General features: G+C 41.5%; 1 protein-coding gene across 1 annotated transcript; it reads left to right on the top strand.

Annotated features, from left to right (window-relative positions):
- The first annotated feature begins 2,141 nt into the window (after positions 1-2,141).
- Positions 2,142-9,789, top strand: FOPNL (FGFR1OP N-terminal like). Its single transcript, XM_030578595.1, is given in 6 exon segments — positions 2,142-2,255; positions 3,384-3,422; positions 3,425-3,580; positions 5,075-5,159; positions 6,039-6,175; positions 9,310-9,789. Coding segments are annotated over 6 exon segments (588 nt in total). The 5' UTR covers positions 2,142-2,143; the 3' UTR covers positions 9,369-9,789.
- Positions 9,790-15,828: the final 6,039 nt, after the last annotated feature.

Genomic DNA, 15,828 nt, shown 5'->3' with positions numbered 1-15,828 from the left:
CCTCAAAGAGTAGCTAGGCTTCCTTCATAGATTATCAGGGTTAGAAGGGCCCTCAAGAGGTCATCCAGTCCAACCCCTTGCTGAAAACAGGACCACTCCCTAGACAGATTTTTTACCTCACGTCCCTAAATTGCTCCCCTCCAAGGATTGAATTTACAAGCCTGGGTTTAGCAGGCCAATGCTCAAACCACTGAGCTATCCTTCCCTTCCTCCACACCCAGCACAGGGTCCCCTCCCACCTTCGGAAGAGGTCAGAAGGAAATAGATCCTTGTAATCACTTTGGGTGACAAAAAAACACAGCAAACCACCAAACTCATATAACGCAGGCAAAAATTGGGACTTATGCGAAGGACTTCCTACCCTGCGCTCTCCCGCCCTCACCATAAACACACAGGGCTAAAGCCACACACTCCGCCTGCCCAAACTCAGGGCTTGTCTACATCAGAAAGTTGCAGCGCTGGTGAGGGAGTTACAGCGCTGCAACTTTGAGAGTGTCCACATCTGCAGGGCATCACCAGCGCTGCAACTCCCTCTTTGCAGCGCTGGCCGTACTCCCGTTTTGTCTCGGGTGTAGAGGATCCAGCGCTGGTGATCCAGCGCTGGTAATGCAATGTAGACACTCACCAGCGCTTTTCTTGACCTCCGTGGAAGGAGGAAGCCTCTGGTAATCAAGCTGGTTTCCTTTCCCGGTTTGCCCTCTCGGTCCCGGAGCCAGCCAGCAAACCGCAGGGAAGGAGACCTGCTTGCTCGGGGTTCCGGGACCGAGAGAGCAAACCGGGAACGCCGCGGTTTGCTCTCTCGGTCCCGGAGCCAGCCAGCAAACCGCGGGGAAGGAGACCTGCTTGCTCGGGGTTCCGGGACCGAGAGAGCAAACCGGGAACGCCGCGGTTTGCTCTCTCGGTCCCGGAGCCAGCCAGCAAACCGCGGGGAAGGAGACCTGCTTGCTCGGGGTTCCGGGACCGAGAGAGCAAACCGGGAAAGGAAACCAGCTTCGCCGCGGTTTGCTCTCTCGGTCCCGGAACCCCGAGCAAGCAGGTCTCCTTCCCCGCGGTTTGCTGGCTGGCTCCGGGACCGAGAGAGCAAACCGCGGCGTTCCCGGTTTGCTCTCTCGGTCCCGGAACCCCGAGCAAGCAGGTCTCCTTCCCCGCGGTTTGCTGGCTGGCTCCGGGACCGAGAGAGCAAACCGCGGCGAAGCTGGTTTCCTTTCCCGGTTTGCTCTCGCGTTCCCGGAGCCAGCCAGCAAACCGCGGGGAAGGAGACCTGCTTGCTCGGGGTTCCGGGACCGAGAGAGCAAACCGGGAAAGGAAACCAGCTTCGCCGCGGTTTGCTCTCTCGGTCCCGGAACCCCGAGCAAGCAGGTCTCCTTCCCCGCGGTTTTGCTGGCTGGCTCCGGGACCGAGAGAGCAAACCGTGGCGTTCCCGGTTTGCTCTCTCGGTCCCGGAACCCCGAGCAAGCAGGTCTCCTTCCCCGCGGTTTGCTGGCTGGCTCCGGGACCGAGAGAGCAAACCGCGGCGTTCCCGGTTTGCTCTCTCGGTCCCGGAACCCCGAGCAAGCAGGTCTCCTTCCCCGCGGTTTGCTGGCTGGCTCCGGGACCGAGAGAGCAAACCGCGGCGTTCCCGGTTTGCTCTCTCGGTCCCGGAACCCCGAGCAAGCAGGTCTCCTTCCCTGCGGTTTGCTGGCTGGCTCCGGGACCGAGAGAGCAAACCGCGGCGAAGCTGGTTTCCTTTCCCGGTTTGCTCTCTCGGTCCCGGAACCCCCCTTGAAGCCGCCCAACAGCGCTGCAGTGTGGCCACATCTAACACCACTTGCAGCGCTGGTTGCTGTAAGTGTGGCCACTCTGCAGCGCTGGCCCTATACAGCTGTACTAATACAGCTGTAACAACCAGCGCTGCAAAATTTTAGATGTAGACATGGCCTCAGAGGCAGAAACGAGCTCCACCCCAGCCTCAGTACACACCCTCTTTCCGCCCCGCCCTAGAGAGTCACTTTCTCCCATTCAAAACTCCCCACGTTCCCGAACGCTGCCGCTGCCGCGCACCCTGATTGGCTCAGGGCTCAGCGATGGAACGTTAAGACAAGCTCCACTTCCGCCATCGAAAGATTTCCGTGCCACCTCACCGTTGCCGCTTAGCACAGTAGGCATGCGCAGCACGCCCGCTGCCTTAGCCCTTTCCATCCGGGGCCTTTCACTCTCCTGCCAGTCCCCGCCCCTCGGCTTTTGGAAGATGGCGACTATCGCCGAGTTGAAAGCAGGTAATGGCTGCCTGGAGGGAGCAGCTGTTCCCAGAGCGCCCGCGCTGCATGGGACCCCCTACCCGCTCCGGGGTGGAAGCGGGAGCCGCCGCGGGCAGCGTGTGCGCCGGGCCGGCGTTGCTGGATAAATCCTTAGCGCCAGGCCCCGGTTTCCCAAGCCGAGATTCGCTCCCAGCCGGGCCCACTGGGGCTTCGCCATGACAGACGATTGGTTTAGTGCAGCTTGAGCAAAATTAATCATCTAGTAAATGAGCAAGAGATTCACCATTTTCTAACCCTCTATAAGTGTACAGTTAGGACTCTGAAAATTGTAAGCGATACTTGCATAAATAAATGTATAATTATAGTGTTCCTTCCTAGGTGGCAAAAAGATGTAGCAAATCTAGCATGCAGACTATTTAGTTGTAAATCAACATGTTTTAATGTTTATATGAACCAGTGAGCGTGCACCTTTCTGTAGAAAAATAAAGCAAGTACAAAAAGTTTATTAAAATTGGTTTAAATCAAGGTCTTCCACTTGGTGATTTAAATAGCTGAAAAAAGTGGTATCTAGATCTCATGATTGCAGAGAACAGTTTGGAAACATGGATTCTAGTGTCAAAGGCAAAGAAATAGAACTCATTAAAATATTTCTAAAAATTCATTATTGTTAGCCAATGTGATGATTAGTTTTGGCCCCTGACTCATGATTTTTGAACATTTGGGGTTGGCAGCACAATACATAGTAGGTATTGCTGACCAGCCAATAAGTAATACCCAATCAGATACAATGTGAGTATACTCTGGCCTTTCCTATACTAGACATTCTGAAATTTCTTACTGGTTTTAGCAAGATGGGAACCTTGTATACACTTGAGCTCCCAGTAGCTGATATTGTTTTAATTTCTATCTATCTTTGCTCAGAGATGATTTCTGATCAGTGCTTAAAAAAAACAGCTGACTTGTCCGTGCTTCGGATCCTGCACATTTCTCTTCATAATTAATAATCCTTAACCACCATTCCAAATAGTTTGGACAACTGACTTTTTTAAATGATTGTTACATAAAATGACTGAGTCTGGGGATTAGTATTGATAATAAGCTTATGCATGTGAGCAGTAATAGAAATTCTTTTTATGTATTTAATAGTACTAAAGGACACGTTGGAAAAGAGAGGTGCACTGGGACAAATAAAGCAAGGATCAGAGCTGAAGTTTTTAATGCATTGGATGACCAAAGTGAACCACGGCCACCACTGTCTCATGAAAATTTTCTAATCAATGAACTAATTCGTGAATACTTGGAATATAATAAATATAAGTACACTGCATCTGTTCTAACAGCAGGTATTGGGTTGTCTTATTGACTTCAACTGCTTTATTTACAATCTCTATCTTAATGGAGAATAGCTGGATTAGCGCAACAAATCTGATCATATCACTGAGTGATGACATAAGTCAAAATCTTCCGAGTCATGTGTGTACTCTTTTCCCTTCCTCCTCCTCACTCACCCACCCACTTCCTTCCCCCCGGCTTGTCTTGTAAAGGTTAGTGAAGATAAATAAAGTGTAGACATCTCTTTTCCCTCAGACAGCAGGCTAAATAACGGCATTAGTCTCTGTGAAGTCGTCTCTCTCTCAGGCTCCTTGCCATAAGGTAAATGCGTCAATGTAGCAACTGATGCACAGAAGAAGATGGCTTTCTAAAGCAAAAATTAGTCTGCTGTAGCAGGTGGAGAAACATCCTTGCGAGTTAGGTGCAATCCCATGTGATACACACATAGTATATGGAATGCAAACTGCCACCACTGAAATGTCAGAAAATATTTGGACATGGGAATGAGTAATTTAAAGCATACAGTTCCATTTATATGTCCATTTCCTTTAAGTAAAGTGCCAAATGGAAATAAATGAAGGATGAAAATTCAGGCGTCAGCTAATGATTCTAACTATATTAGCGCTTCAAATGAGGTGGAGGACAGCTTATGTCTTGGAGTACTGTGAATACACTATCTAATTGCACCCAGGACTTGGTTAGAGGTACTCAGTAAATGGTAGGATTGAGGGTAGGAAGGAGTAATTAGTGTTTGAACACCTACATCTATGCTTTAATGTTATTGATTATAGTTCAAATATTAGTGTGATAATTATATTACTGCACTGTTCATAAGTCAAATCACTGTCCTACATATTTGAAATTTGTACAGGTTCTCAGTTCTGGCATTATTGCTGCTATTGTCTGTTTCAAATGTAGTATGCAAAAGATGTGTAACATGTTCCAGTTGTGCTTAGCAATACATTTAAACTGGAAAGGTGCAATAATTAGATTGAAAATAGCTCAGTAAAGCAATATGAAAGATGTTAAGTAAGGAGCTAATCTGGTATTTGTACACATTGTGACATCATCCTTCAGAGTCAACTTTCTCTTTAAAGGATATTTTAAATGCACAGATATGTCCATGAGTCCTTTGATGGGGGAGAGAGGAAGGAGTTTGTGGATTCCATTATTTGCAGAGTCAGCCTGATATTTGTAACAGGATCCCTGTGGGAAAAAATAACTTACCCAAGTATTTTTTTATTTAAAAAATGACTTTAGTAATGTTTCTTTATATAAAGTTCTTAAAGAGGATAATTTAAAGTTTATTATAGGAATCTCATGTAGTATTGGACTCAGAGCCATATGGGAATAGAAAAGATCTAACAGTGGGAATATATGTTAAAGATAATGTGAATTTGGATGTTGGTTCCAAAGACTAGAGTGTAAAGTGTTTATACCCAGACTTTTAGTTTAGGTGTTATTTAAGAACTTAAAATATATTAAAACAATTCTTGACTTTTCAGAATCTGGTCAACCTGAAGTACCATTGGATAGACAGTTTCTTGTCCATGAGCTGAATATAGTGGAAGATCCAAATAGAAAATCAGTGTAAGTAGATTTGAAATCACGGTGCACTCTATTCAGTGTGTGCCACATTTTCTGTGCCTGCTGTAATATTTAAGACCCATGTAAGTGCTATTTATAGACTTAAGCCTTGGAGATGTGCAAATTGTCTTTGGAGGAACTGGCCTACATTTCATCTCCAAAGGCGGTAGTTCTCTGCACAAGCATGTTACCAATTTGTGTAGTAACTCACACACTTAGCATCTGAAACACATATGCTGAACTGTTCTACCTGGTTTGTGAAAGGCTCCAAACTGCGCATTAGGACCACAACATGCAAGCCTTTAGAGAGTTCTTCACTGTGATTTTCCACACATCTTTCAACTAACTCCAAAGTCAGTTGCGAAATGATGCTTTGAGACTTCCACGTGAATTTGTGTGGTGCTCTTTGGCATGACATTCATAAACCAATGAAGTGATTGTTTCTCTGTTGGCAGTTGTTATTTTTGACAAATATGAATAAAGAATTGAGGGTAATTTTTTACTTATTCTGATTTAGGACATCCTGTATGATGGAAGATAGCAATCCTATTTGATCTTTTACAAAATTAGAGGAATTTGTTTTAGGGTTATTTGTTTACAAACAAAAGGAAAAAGAGCATTGGCTGTGACACTTAAGCTAATAATTTTGAGACAGGATTTATAAACCTCCAGTTAACTATTTCCCAAACATTTTTTTTTTTATGCTGAAGACACCTATCTGTCTACATTCTGGGAACTAGTACTGAGGACTAAGTGGCCTTTTCCTGTTCCAGGACTCTATGTTCTTTGAAATTTAAAAAAAAAAGGGGGGGGGTTGGAGAGAATTCTTATGCTCAGCTCTTTACATTCTATGTACACTACTTTTGTCGTTTCTCTTAACAGCCCTCTCTTGTATGGAATTATAGCTCATTTTTTACATGGTAGTAAAGGCGACATCCATGATACGTTTTCCAAAGGATCTTCATTGCAGTTTCCAAGACGGAACCTCAGCAAACTACCTAACGAAAGAAATCAAATGGGTGTGTATATCTTAATCTGCATCTTTGTTTTCCCTCAGGAGTTTTTAGGTCCTACGAGAAGAGCCAGCACCGTGCCCTCTGCGCACCACTGACTCTGATCTGATCCCGTCTCATGCTTCAAAGGGCATAGTTTAGCACAATGATTAGAGAGAGTTCTCCATTCTAAATCTGGTATTGGCAAGTAGAGGTTGACCACTATTCTCCTCCTCCCCACCTCCTGTGCTGTGTTTTGAGCCACTTGACAGATTTTATAGAACAAAGATGCCAACAGATGGGAACAGTCATTGCCATAGATCCATAGATCTTTTTGCATCTAAAAGTGAATTGAGAAGGTAGATCTCTATAGCCAGAAGTTTACCTGGCCCATATTAAATTATTTCCCCAGTTGACTGATAACTTCATACACATGTATAAAGAACATGAAAGCAGAACATAATAAGAATGCAAATAAGATACACCAAGTGTATACCCTCTTCTATGCAAAGAGTGCATAAAGGATGAGATTTGTTTTTCAGTTCTTTGTTTTCGATAGAACTATCATCACAATGTTAATATTTGCAAAAATGTGTTGGCTAATCATATGGAGATTTAGGGCTGTAGGATGAATCCTGCTACCTAAGTGCTACATTAATACCAGATATAGCTATATGTACATGAAAGAAATCTTTGCTCATACCATAGCTAATTTTTATGAAGCAAGAATCCTTCACTTCTGAAAGTGTCTAATAGATCCCTTTTAATGCGTATGAATACTTCATTTTTACCTTGGAACATCTAGGGAGGAGGAAAACATACATTTGACTTACCAAGACCAAACACACTGGAAAGCAGATGTGAAAAATGTTCACAGATCTTGTTTTTGCCAACAAATGTCTTGATAGTTGGAATTTTCCTCTAAAATGGGAACACCTAGAGAACAGACATTTTAAAAATTGTACAAAGTAAGTTTAAATATACAGCCTTATTTTAAGTATTGCTGAGTGTTGCAGTTTCTGTTGTCTTCAATGGTAGCTGCAGGTAGCCAGGACAATTGAAACACGAGTTAAAATTTGCATATGCAGTGAAAAAACGTAAGAATGTTACAAATGCTTGAACTCATCAACAGGAGACATATGAGTTATTCTGGTTGGTAGATCGTAGGAAGAATTATGTGCAATTTTTCCTGTAGTTTTAGAATTCAGGCTTTGCTGACTCTGAACCATTACCAGTGTTACTGATCTTGCATTGAGAATCCGTAAATACCAGCTCCCAGTACCAAAATGTCACCTACAACCTTTTTCCCATTTGCTTCTGAGGAAAGCCCAAATTTCACTTTGTGTCACTACTATAAATCTGGAATAGTTTTACTGGCATCAGTTGAATTATTTCAAATTTACGCTGGATAACAAGGAGCAAAATTTATCCCAAACTCTCAATACAGGGTTGGGGGTGCATACACACGAATATATATATTTTATGCAAAGACATTTCTTGTATGTTCTGATCATCAAAATATTTTCACTAGGAAGTTCTCATTAGTTCAGGCATCTGTCTTTAAGTTTGATTTATGCCTGTAGGCATAAATACCTAATTCCCTCTAAGGGCCTGATCCAAAGCCCGCCGATCTCCGTGGGAGCTTTCCCCCTGATTTCAGTCATCTCTAGATCAGGCCATAACTGCTATTACCATATTGTACTGTAGTATCACTGTCTTTACTGTCCTGTTTGTTTTCTAGCCACTTTGGCCAGGGTCCACACAGGTATTTAGTCTCCTCTCATTGAAATCAATGGAAGTTGGGGCCTAAACACTTGTAGGTGGGCAGAAAGACCCATATCCACTACTGATTCTGACTAGATACAGTGTATTTCCCCCCTTAGTGTTTTATGCACAAGAGAGCAAAAGGGGAAGTTGCTCCAGGATTTTTCCCCTTGAATAAGCCACTCTGCTGTGTTATTTCACTTATGTGCTCATTGAGATTTGGTACTTTCCCTTTATTGTAAATCCTGCTGAAGATGAATGTTTTATTCTTACGTTTACAGATTAAAAAACCGTTATATACAGGCTATATTTTTATATAGAGATTTCTGTCACATAGGGGTGTCAAAGTGGGAGGCAGGGACAGCTAGTTTCCTTTCTGCCACAAGAGGGTGCCAAAGAAGCAACACTTTGGTACAGAAGCTAGGCTTCTCAAAAAGTAACTTTTTCTTTCTGTGCAGTATTATCTCTAAGTGTTTTAAGTTCAGTGTTGTGCTGGTTAGTTTAAACTACTATAACTTCAGTCATCAATCTTGCAGTTGACTCTGCTCTGGAGCTCCTATGCAGAGCCCATTGATTTTGGTGAGACTCAACACCAACTACAAGGTCTCCCGGCCAACTACAGGATGGGGTGTTAGTTGTTAGACATTACTACCTCCTTATGTAGGAATGATAACTGTAGAATAATATCTTAACTTTTTCATAGAGGAAGCTTTAGTCTTTAGCTTTAGCCTGTTTGCATTGTGAATACAATATGCTGATATGCAAAACACAGCTGAGGAGCCCACAAGCAGCAATTGTTTTAAGATACTAGATGTCTGATTAATTCTTCAGTAAGTCTTACTATGAAGAAGCAAAAATCAGTCCAGTGGAATAAATAAGTGATCTTGAGAAAACAAATATTTCAGCATTCTGGAATCTGTTTTCCTTTTCTATGTAAATAGAACTCCTAATGAGTCATGTATATTAAACAATGGAAGAGAAGACCTTTATTTTTCATGTTAGAAATGTTCTTGTTCATGTTGTCCTGTGAATGTTCTGATATGCTTTTGGGCATGATGCATCATGATGGGGGTCCTGTTATATACTGTAATTTACAGTATGTTTCAGTATATAAATATAACACATTCATGTGCATCTGAGAACTATAATAGACTGAAAGCTCATTCTGTTAATACTTATTCAAAAAGTTATTAGAGATGTATAGACAAATTTATGGTGCATAACTGCTAATACAAAAACTGACATGGATGAGCTTCCTAGCCTCCTCTGGTCTTAAAATGTTCTATATACTGAGGTTCAGACTACTAAATTTTGTTGATAATGACATTTACATAGAAGTGTCTCCCCTGACTCTGCGGATGCATAAATACTTATACAACATCTTGTATTAATTTCAGATTCAATTCCAGAACCAGGGAGGATTGCCTGCACTAGCATTGAAGATCCACTGTTTTAGAGGTTGTAACAGATGACAATTCAGTTCTTTGTGCATTTTTCCATTTAAACAATCAAGACTGGATCCTGCAAACCCTTATTCACATGAATAGTTCTTGCTTACATAAGTTGTCCCTTTGGCTTCGGTGGGACTGCTTGAATGAGTAAAGGCTACCTATAAATCAGACTTTGTAGGATTAGGCCCACAATAATTTATTGTGGGAAAAGCAAAGTTAGCTCTGGTCCTATTCCTGCTATGCAAGAAGGGGCCCAAAAACACTTTAATTTACAAAAATAAGACTTTTCAGGAATATTTATTCTATTCCAGCCACTCATTATTTAACTCTCTCATTACTTTACACTACTTTTCTGCACCTGTGAAATCACTATCCTGTACAGTGAATAAACAGCTAACTTCATTTTCTGTTTTACTTGATACTGCATTTGACTTGCAAGGGTGTAAACTTAAATTTTAAGCATTATTTAATAAGTGGCAGCTTTACCACTTCCTACAGATAATCAGTGGAAAATTAACTACAAAACAGAACTAAAATGTCTTAGGGAATGTTTAACTTTTTTACTGCTCCGGAAGCCACAAGTATATTTATCTTCATGCTATTGAACAACTATTGTCAAGTCGTCTTTTCCAGCAGGAGTGTTATGGAGTTAGTATCAAGGACTATGAGGCCTATATTTTTCTCCTAAGCTGTTTAAGAATCAAAATTAGAGGAAGTTACACTAAAACTGCATAGTGAACCACCAGTCTCAGGAAAGTTCATTCATTTTCCCCAGGTTTTAAATTTCCAGCAAACATGGTAACTATTAAAAAACGGAGTTGAAAGGCATGTGTGTATGTAAGTGGCCTCAAGTTTGATTTAACAGAATTAATAAGTATATTTAACTCCAAATGGCATCAATAGGAGGTTTACCCAAGTAAAGGTTGTAGACTTGGATCCTTATGAGGTTTTCCCTTATCTTGGCATAGCCTGAGGTTGAGCGATGCTATAAAGTTAGGTTGGCTTGACTATGTCACTGACAGCTGTGAAAAATTTCACACCCTGTGCAATGTAATTAAGCCACCCTAAGCTCCAGAGTATACACCACTAGGTCAATGGAAGAACTTTTCCATCGACCTAGATACTACCTCACAGAGGTGGATTAACTACAGCAATGAAGAATCCCTTCCATTGTTGTAGAGAGTGTCTGTGCCCGCAGCTGTACCGCGGTATCATTTCTTATGTGGACATACCCTAAGTGTGTGTGAAGGGAAGGGGAGATAAGGTAAAATAGCAGCACAGGTAACTTTTAATTTACTAAACTCTCAAGGAGAGGACTGTCTTCTCATTTGCGTTCATACACCTCCCAACAAAATTATGCCTTAATCCTAATTAGAACCTGTGGGCATTATTTATATTAAAGTGTTCTTTTGATTAGAACATAAAAATGGCCATACTGGGATAGACCAGTAATCCATATTTAGCCCAGTATTTGGTCTTCTGACAGTAGCCAATACCAGGTGCTTCAGAGGGAATGACTAGAACAAGCAATCAGTGTGATCCATCCGCTGTAGTCCACTCCCAGCTTCTGACAGTCAGGGGATAGGGATACCCAGAGTGTGGGTTGCATCCCTGACCATCTTGGCTAATAACCACAATGGACCTTTCCTCATGAATTTAATTCTTTTTAAAATCTAGTTGTACTTTTGGTCTTCACAACATCCCCTAGCAAGGAATGGCACAAGTTGACTGTGCGTTGTGTGAAGTAATACTTCCTTCTGTTTGTTTCAAACCTGCAGCCTACTAATTTCATTGTGTGATATCTGGTTCCTATGTTAGGAGAAGGAGTAAATGACATTTTCTTATTTACTTTCTCCACACAAGTCATGATTGTATAGACTTCTGTCATATCCTCCCTTGGTCATCTTTGTCCAAAGTGAACAGTCCCAGACTTTTTGTTTCTCCTCATAGGGAAGCTGTTCTATACCCGTAGTCATTTTTGTTGCTCTTCTCTCTACCTTTTCCAATTCTAATACATCTTTTTTTGAGATGGTGCTACTTGAACTGCACACAGTATTTAAGGTGTGGGCGTACCATGGATTTTGTAGTGGCATGATATTTACTGTCTTATTATCTATCCCTTTCTTTATGGTTCCTAACATTGCTAGCTTTGTTGACTCCTGTTGCACATTCAGCAGATGTTTGAGAACTAGCCACAGTGATTCCGAGATCTTTCTTGAGTGGTATCAGCTAATTTAGATCCCATCATTGTGTGTGTATACATGGAATTATTTCCAATGTGTATTACTTGGCAGTTATTAACATTGAGTTTCATCTACCATTTTGTTTCATGAGAGCTCTTTGTAACCTTTCATAGTCTACTTTGGACTTAACTGCCTTGAGTAATTTTGTATCATCTGCAGTTTTTGCCACCTCACTGTTTACTCTTTTTTTTTTTCCTACAGATTATTTATGAATGTGTTGAATAGGCAGTGGTCCCAGTACATATTCTTGCAGGACATCCCTATTTACCTCTCTCCATTCTAAAAATGGAGGATTTCTTTCTAGCCTTTGTTTCCTGTCATTTAACCATTTACTGATCCATAAGAGAACCTTCTCTCTTATCCCAAGACTGCTTGCTTTGGTTAAGAACCTTTGGTGGGGGACCTTGTCATAGACTGTCTGAAAGTCCAAGTACACTATATGCAGTGGTCACCCTTGTTCATGTATGTTGATCCATAGATTCTAATAGATTGGTGAGGCATGATTTCCATTTACAAAAGCCATGTTCACTCTTCCCCAACAAATCATGTACAGCTATGCATCTGATAATTCTGTTCTTTACTGTAGTTTCAAGCAATTTGCCTGGTACTGAAGTTAGGCTTATTGGCCTGTAATTGCAGGATCATCTCTGGAGCCTTTTTTAAAAGAAAATGGCATCACATTAGCTATCCTCCAGTCAGCTGGTATAGAGTCTGATTTAAGTGATAGGTTACATACCACAGTTAGTAGTTCTGTAATTTCCTTCAGAACTCAAAAGAACTTATTAGGATATAGCTGTAATGTGAAACCGCAGCCATGAAGGATAATTACAGGTTTAAAGAGGAGAGGATTGTCAATAAAAAAAAAAAGATGCCCATGGTCTCTGATTTATACATATGAATATTACTCACAGGGTCCACTCACCACAGAGGCACCTCCTGTTGGCCATCCTGGGAATTAGCTCTGCCAGGCTTGCACTCCCTCCAATGGTATCTTCACCTATCCTGTCTTGCCATGCAGCCCCTCTCACTACAGAAATTGCAGTCTCTTCTTCAGGGCTTGGCCCTCCAGCCAGATCACAAGATCCTCCCCTTCCAAGGAATTCAAGTCCTTCTAGACTCACTGGCATGTCTAGTGCCTTTTCCACTTCCAAGTAGCTGGTAAGGGAAACCCAGGCCACCCTAGGTTCCAGCCCATGGACCTTATAACGAGCAGCCATGATCTCTGTCCTGTCCTGTCCTGTCCTATCCCTTGTTGCTGTTTCCTACCTATCTGTTCCCCAGCTTGCCAATCTCCCAACTCACTCCATGCAGGGAGTAGGTACAGAATACTTTCTCTAGCCCCTCCCTCCTGGCTTTATCCAGGTGAGCCTGTTTCTTTAATTAAGGCTTTCCCATCAGTCTACCAGGTTAATTAGCCCATCTGGTCTCCATTAACCCCTTTCACTGCTGTGAGGTATGGACACCCTATCACATGCTCCTTGAACTTCTACCTTAGAAAGCCTGAGTTTGAACTCCAGAGGACCAAATTCTACTCCCTTGTGTACACACACAAGGCTCAGTTTAGTCCACAAGTATCATCTCAGAATTCCAGTCATGTCTTCCTGTCCGGAGTGAAGAGTTAAGGTCCTCTGCAGGAAGGTCCTCCACCACCCAATGATTTATATGAGATATACAAGAAGAGCATTCCCATGCAACAACAGCACACTTCTCTGCAGCCTTTCCTCTCCCCCAGCACAACTTCTACAGAAGTTGCCCCTGGCTTCAGGGGGCTCCAATAGGAGTTCATACTAACTTTTATAAGTGGAAATTTTTTGGAGATGTATGTTGCTCCCATGGATGGAGGCGATAGTGAAGCTGGTACTTGCCTGTTCCTTACCAAAAAGACAATTGTGTAGGAGTATAGTACTGTACTCTATGCACGAAAGGAAAGGCTATTGGGGGCTATATTAAACATATGTACTTCTGTAAATTGTGGAATGGGGATTTAAATCTGGATTCAAGCCAGAAATCCATTTTAGAACCAAAGGAAATTGATGGGCTATTTTCTTACAAAAGTTTAGTAATATGGAGCCAACTTCTATAACGTGCAGAGGTTCCATATGATCTAGGGGTGTGGTAGCTGCCACAGCATTTGCTTTGAATCCAACCCTTAATTTGTATTTATTTGGGCATAAGCTTTCATGGGTAAACGACCCCACTTCTTCAGATGCATGGAATGAAAATTACAGATACAGTCAAATATCTGTAATTTTCACTCCATGCATCTGACGAAGTGGGGTTTTTTACCCACGAAAGCTTATGCCCAAATAAATCTGTTAGTCTTTAAGGTGTCACTGGACTCCTCGTTGTTTTTGTGGATACAGACTAACATAGTTACCCCTCTGATACTTGATTTGGATGCACTTTAATCTTTTTACATTTATGGAACTTGATTTTTTTTTTTTTTGGAACACAAAGAGTTTATTATTGTAGCAACCAAAGCTAAAACACACTCTTAGTGATATTTGTATAACAGCCTTGGAACATTGACATGAACGTTTACCAGCCCAACCACAACTCTTACTACCTATATTTTACCATGGTAGTTGATAATAATGAAAGATGGATCATCCACCAAGATCCAGGCATGGAGAGATGCTGTGCATAAGGGATCTCCCCATTCTGATGTGCGTGTGGGGAGGGAAAGGTTCAACTCCCTACACAGTATACATGTATATTTCATAGGTTTCCATAAAAAAAAAACTTAGGTAAATCAAGCTTTCTTATTAAGTACTTGAAAATTCAAACCTTAAGGTACAGATTCCTAACAAAACCCCCAACCCTCCATGCACTAAAAAATAGATCATATTAGTGACCTCATATTTCACAAATTGTAGTTTAATATATTTACTCTAGTGTAACATTAACCTTGAAGTATAATGGCTTTGGGGAATTTTCTGACCAAGTTCTTTTTACAGAAATCAGAAAATGAAAACAAAAAACAGCAGTAAATAGCTAAGTAGATGGTTTTAAAAGTACCATCTACCAGCAAATGCACAATTCCAAATTATTTTGAATAGGATGCTATAAATGTGAATATTATGTGCAAAAGTGATCTACGGGGTTTTGTTTGTCTTGTGTTAGCTAGAGAGAGAGAGAGAATACCGGGTCTGTGTGTTTAACGGAATATGATAGCACAAACTAAGATGACAGGGAGCCTTACATTCAGAGGAAGCTACATTAATGGGATCCACAGCATCAATGTAATTTCAGAGGTTTTAGCTTCTGTTAATTGCACAGAATTTTCCTATCCATGCCAACACACTTCCGAAGTTCAGTTACATGTTCCTTCCCTACCACCCATTATTCCAAGCTGAATCCTGCAGCCAGACAATCACTTTGCCAGATGGGTGACTATCACTCACTGATAACATTTTGAAAAAGAAAACCTGGAAACGTATTCATGTTTTAAAGAACTTCTTCCATTAATAGCTGGTCACTGAGTGGCTTGGAGACTAGATGTGTGTGACCCAGCCAGTCTGCTTGCATTGGTCAATAGGGGTTTATGCTGTTGGCCCTGATCCAACATTAAGCACTGGGACATGCATATGCTTAAACTGTTTTGTTGGTTTGGCGGCAGACTGGTTAGCACCTGGCAGGATCCAGTCCTGCACCAAAATCTGTTAGATTAGAGAGACGCTCAGTGACAGGTAAACTGTCTTTTTAAAAAAATAAGTTTCCTGATCTGTATTAACACCCATAACTTAGCCATTACAACATATTAGAGCCTTTAGTTGATGTTTCATTATTTATACTGTTACTTTTCTGCATTTCATTCAGGTTGCACAGTGGAAAATAGTCTAGCCAGTTTCATTTTTATTCCTAGACCCTAATCATTTCCAGTGTTTCCCCCTACTGGCAGAAGCACAAGATTTGGCCAGCAAACTCAGCAGTAAGAAACTTAAATCCAGTCTCCTCAATGAGCTATTCTTTTTCTAGAAAATTGACATGGAAATATTTTTGCAAACCCAACATTCGGGGTCTCTGGGGTGACAAAATATTTTTAACCCACAAAGACATTGTAAGAGGACAAGTTGGATATCAACATCCCTTGCTTTAAAAGTAGAAGTTTAATTTTGCCTCAACATTTATGTTTCATAAATGCCCCAGTATTCAGCACACATGTGATAGTTAGCCTCTGATCATATTCTATTCCACTAACATTTTCTTATTTAGATTTTAT

Source organism: Gopherus evgoodei, chromosome 10 (assembly GCF_007399415.2).
Source record: "Gopherus evgoodei ecotype Sinaloan lineage chromosome 10, rGopEvg1_v1.p, whole genome shotgun sequence".
Lineage (NCBI taxonomy): Eukaryota > Metazoa > Chordata > Testudines > Testudinidae > Gopherus > Gopherus evgoodei.
This window is presented reverse-complemented; position numbering and strand designations above follow the sequence as displayed.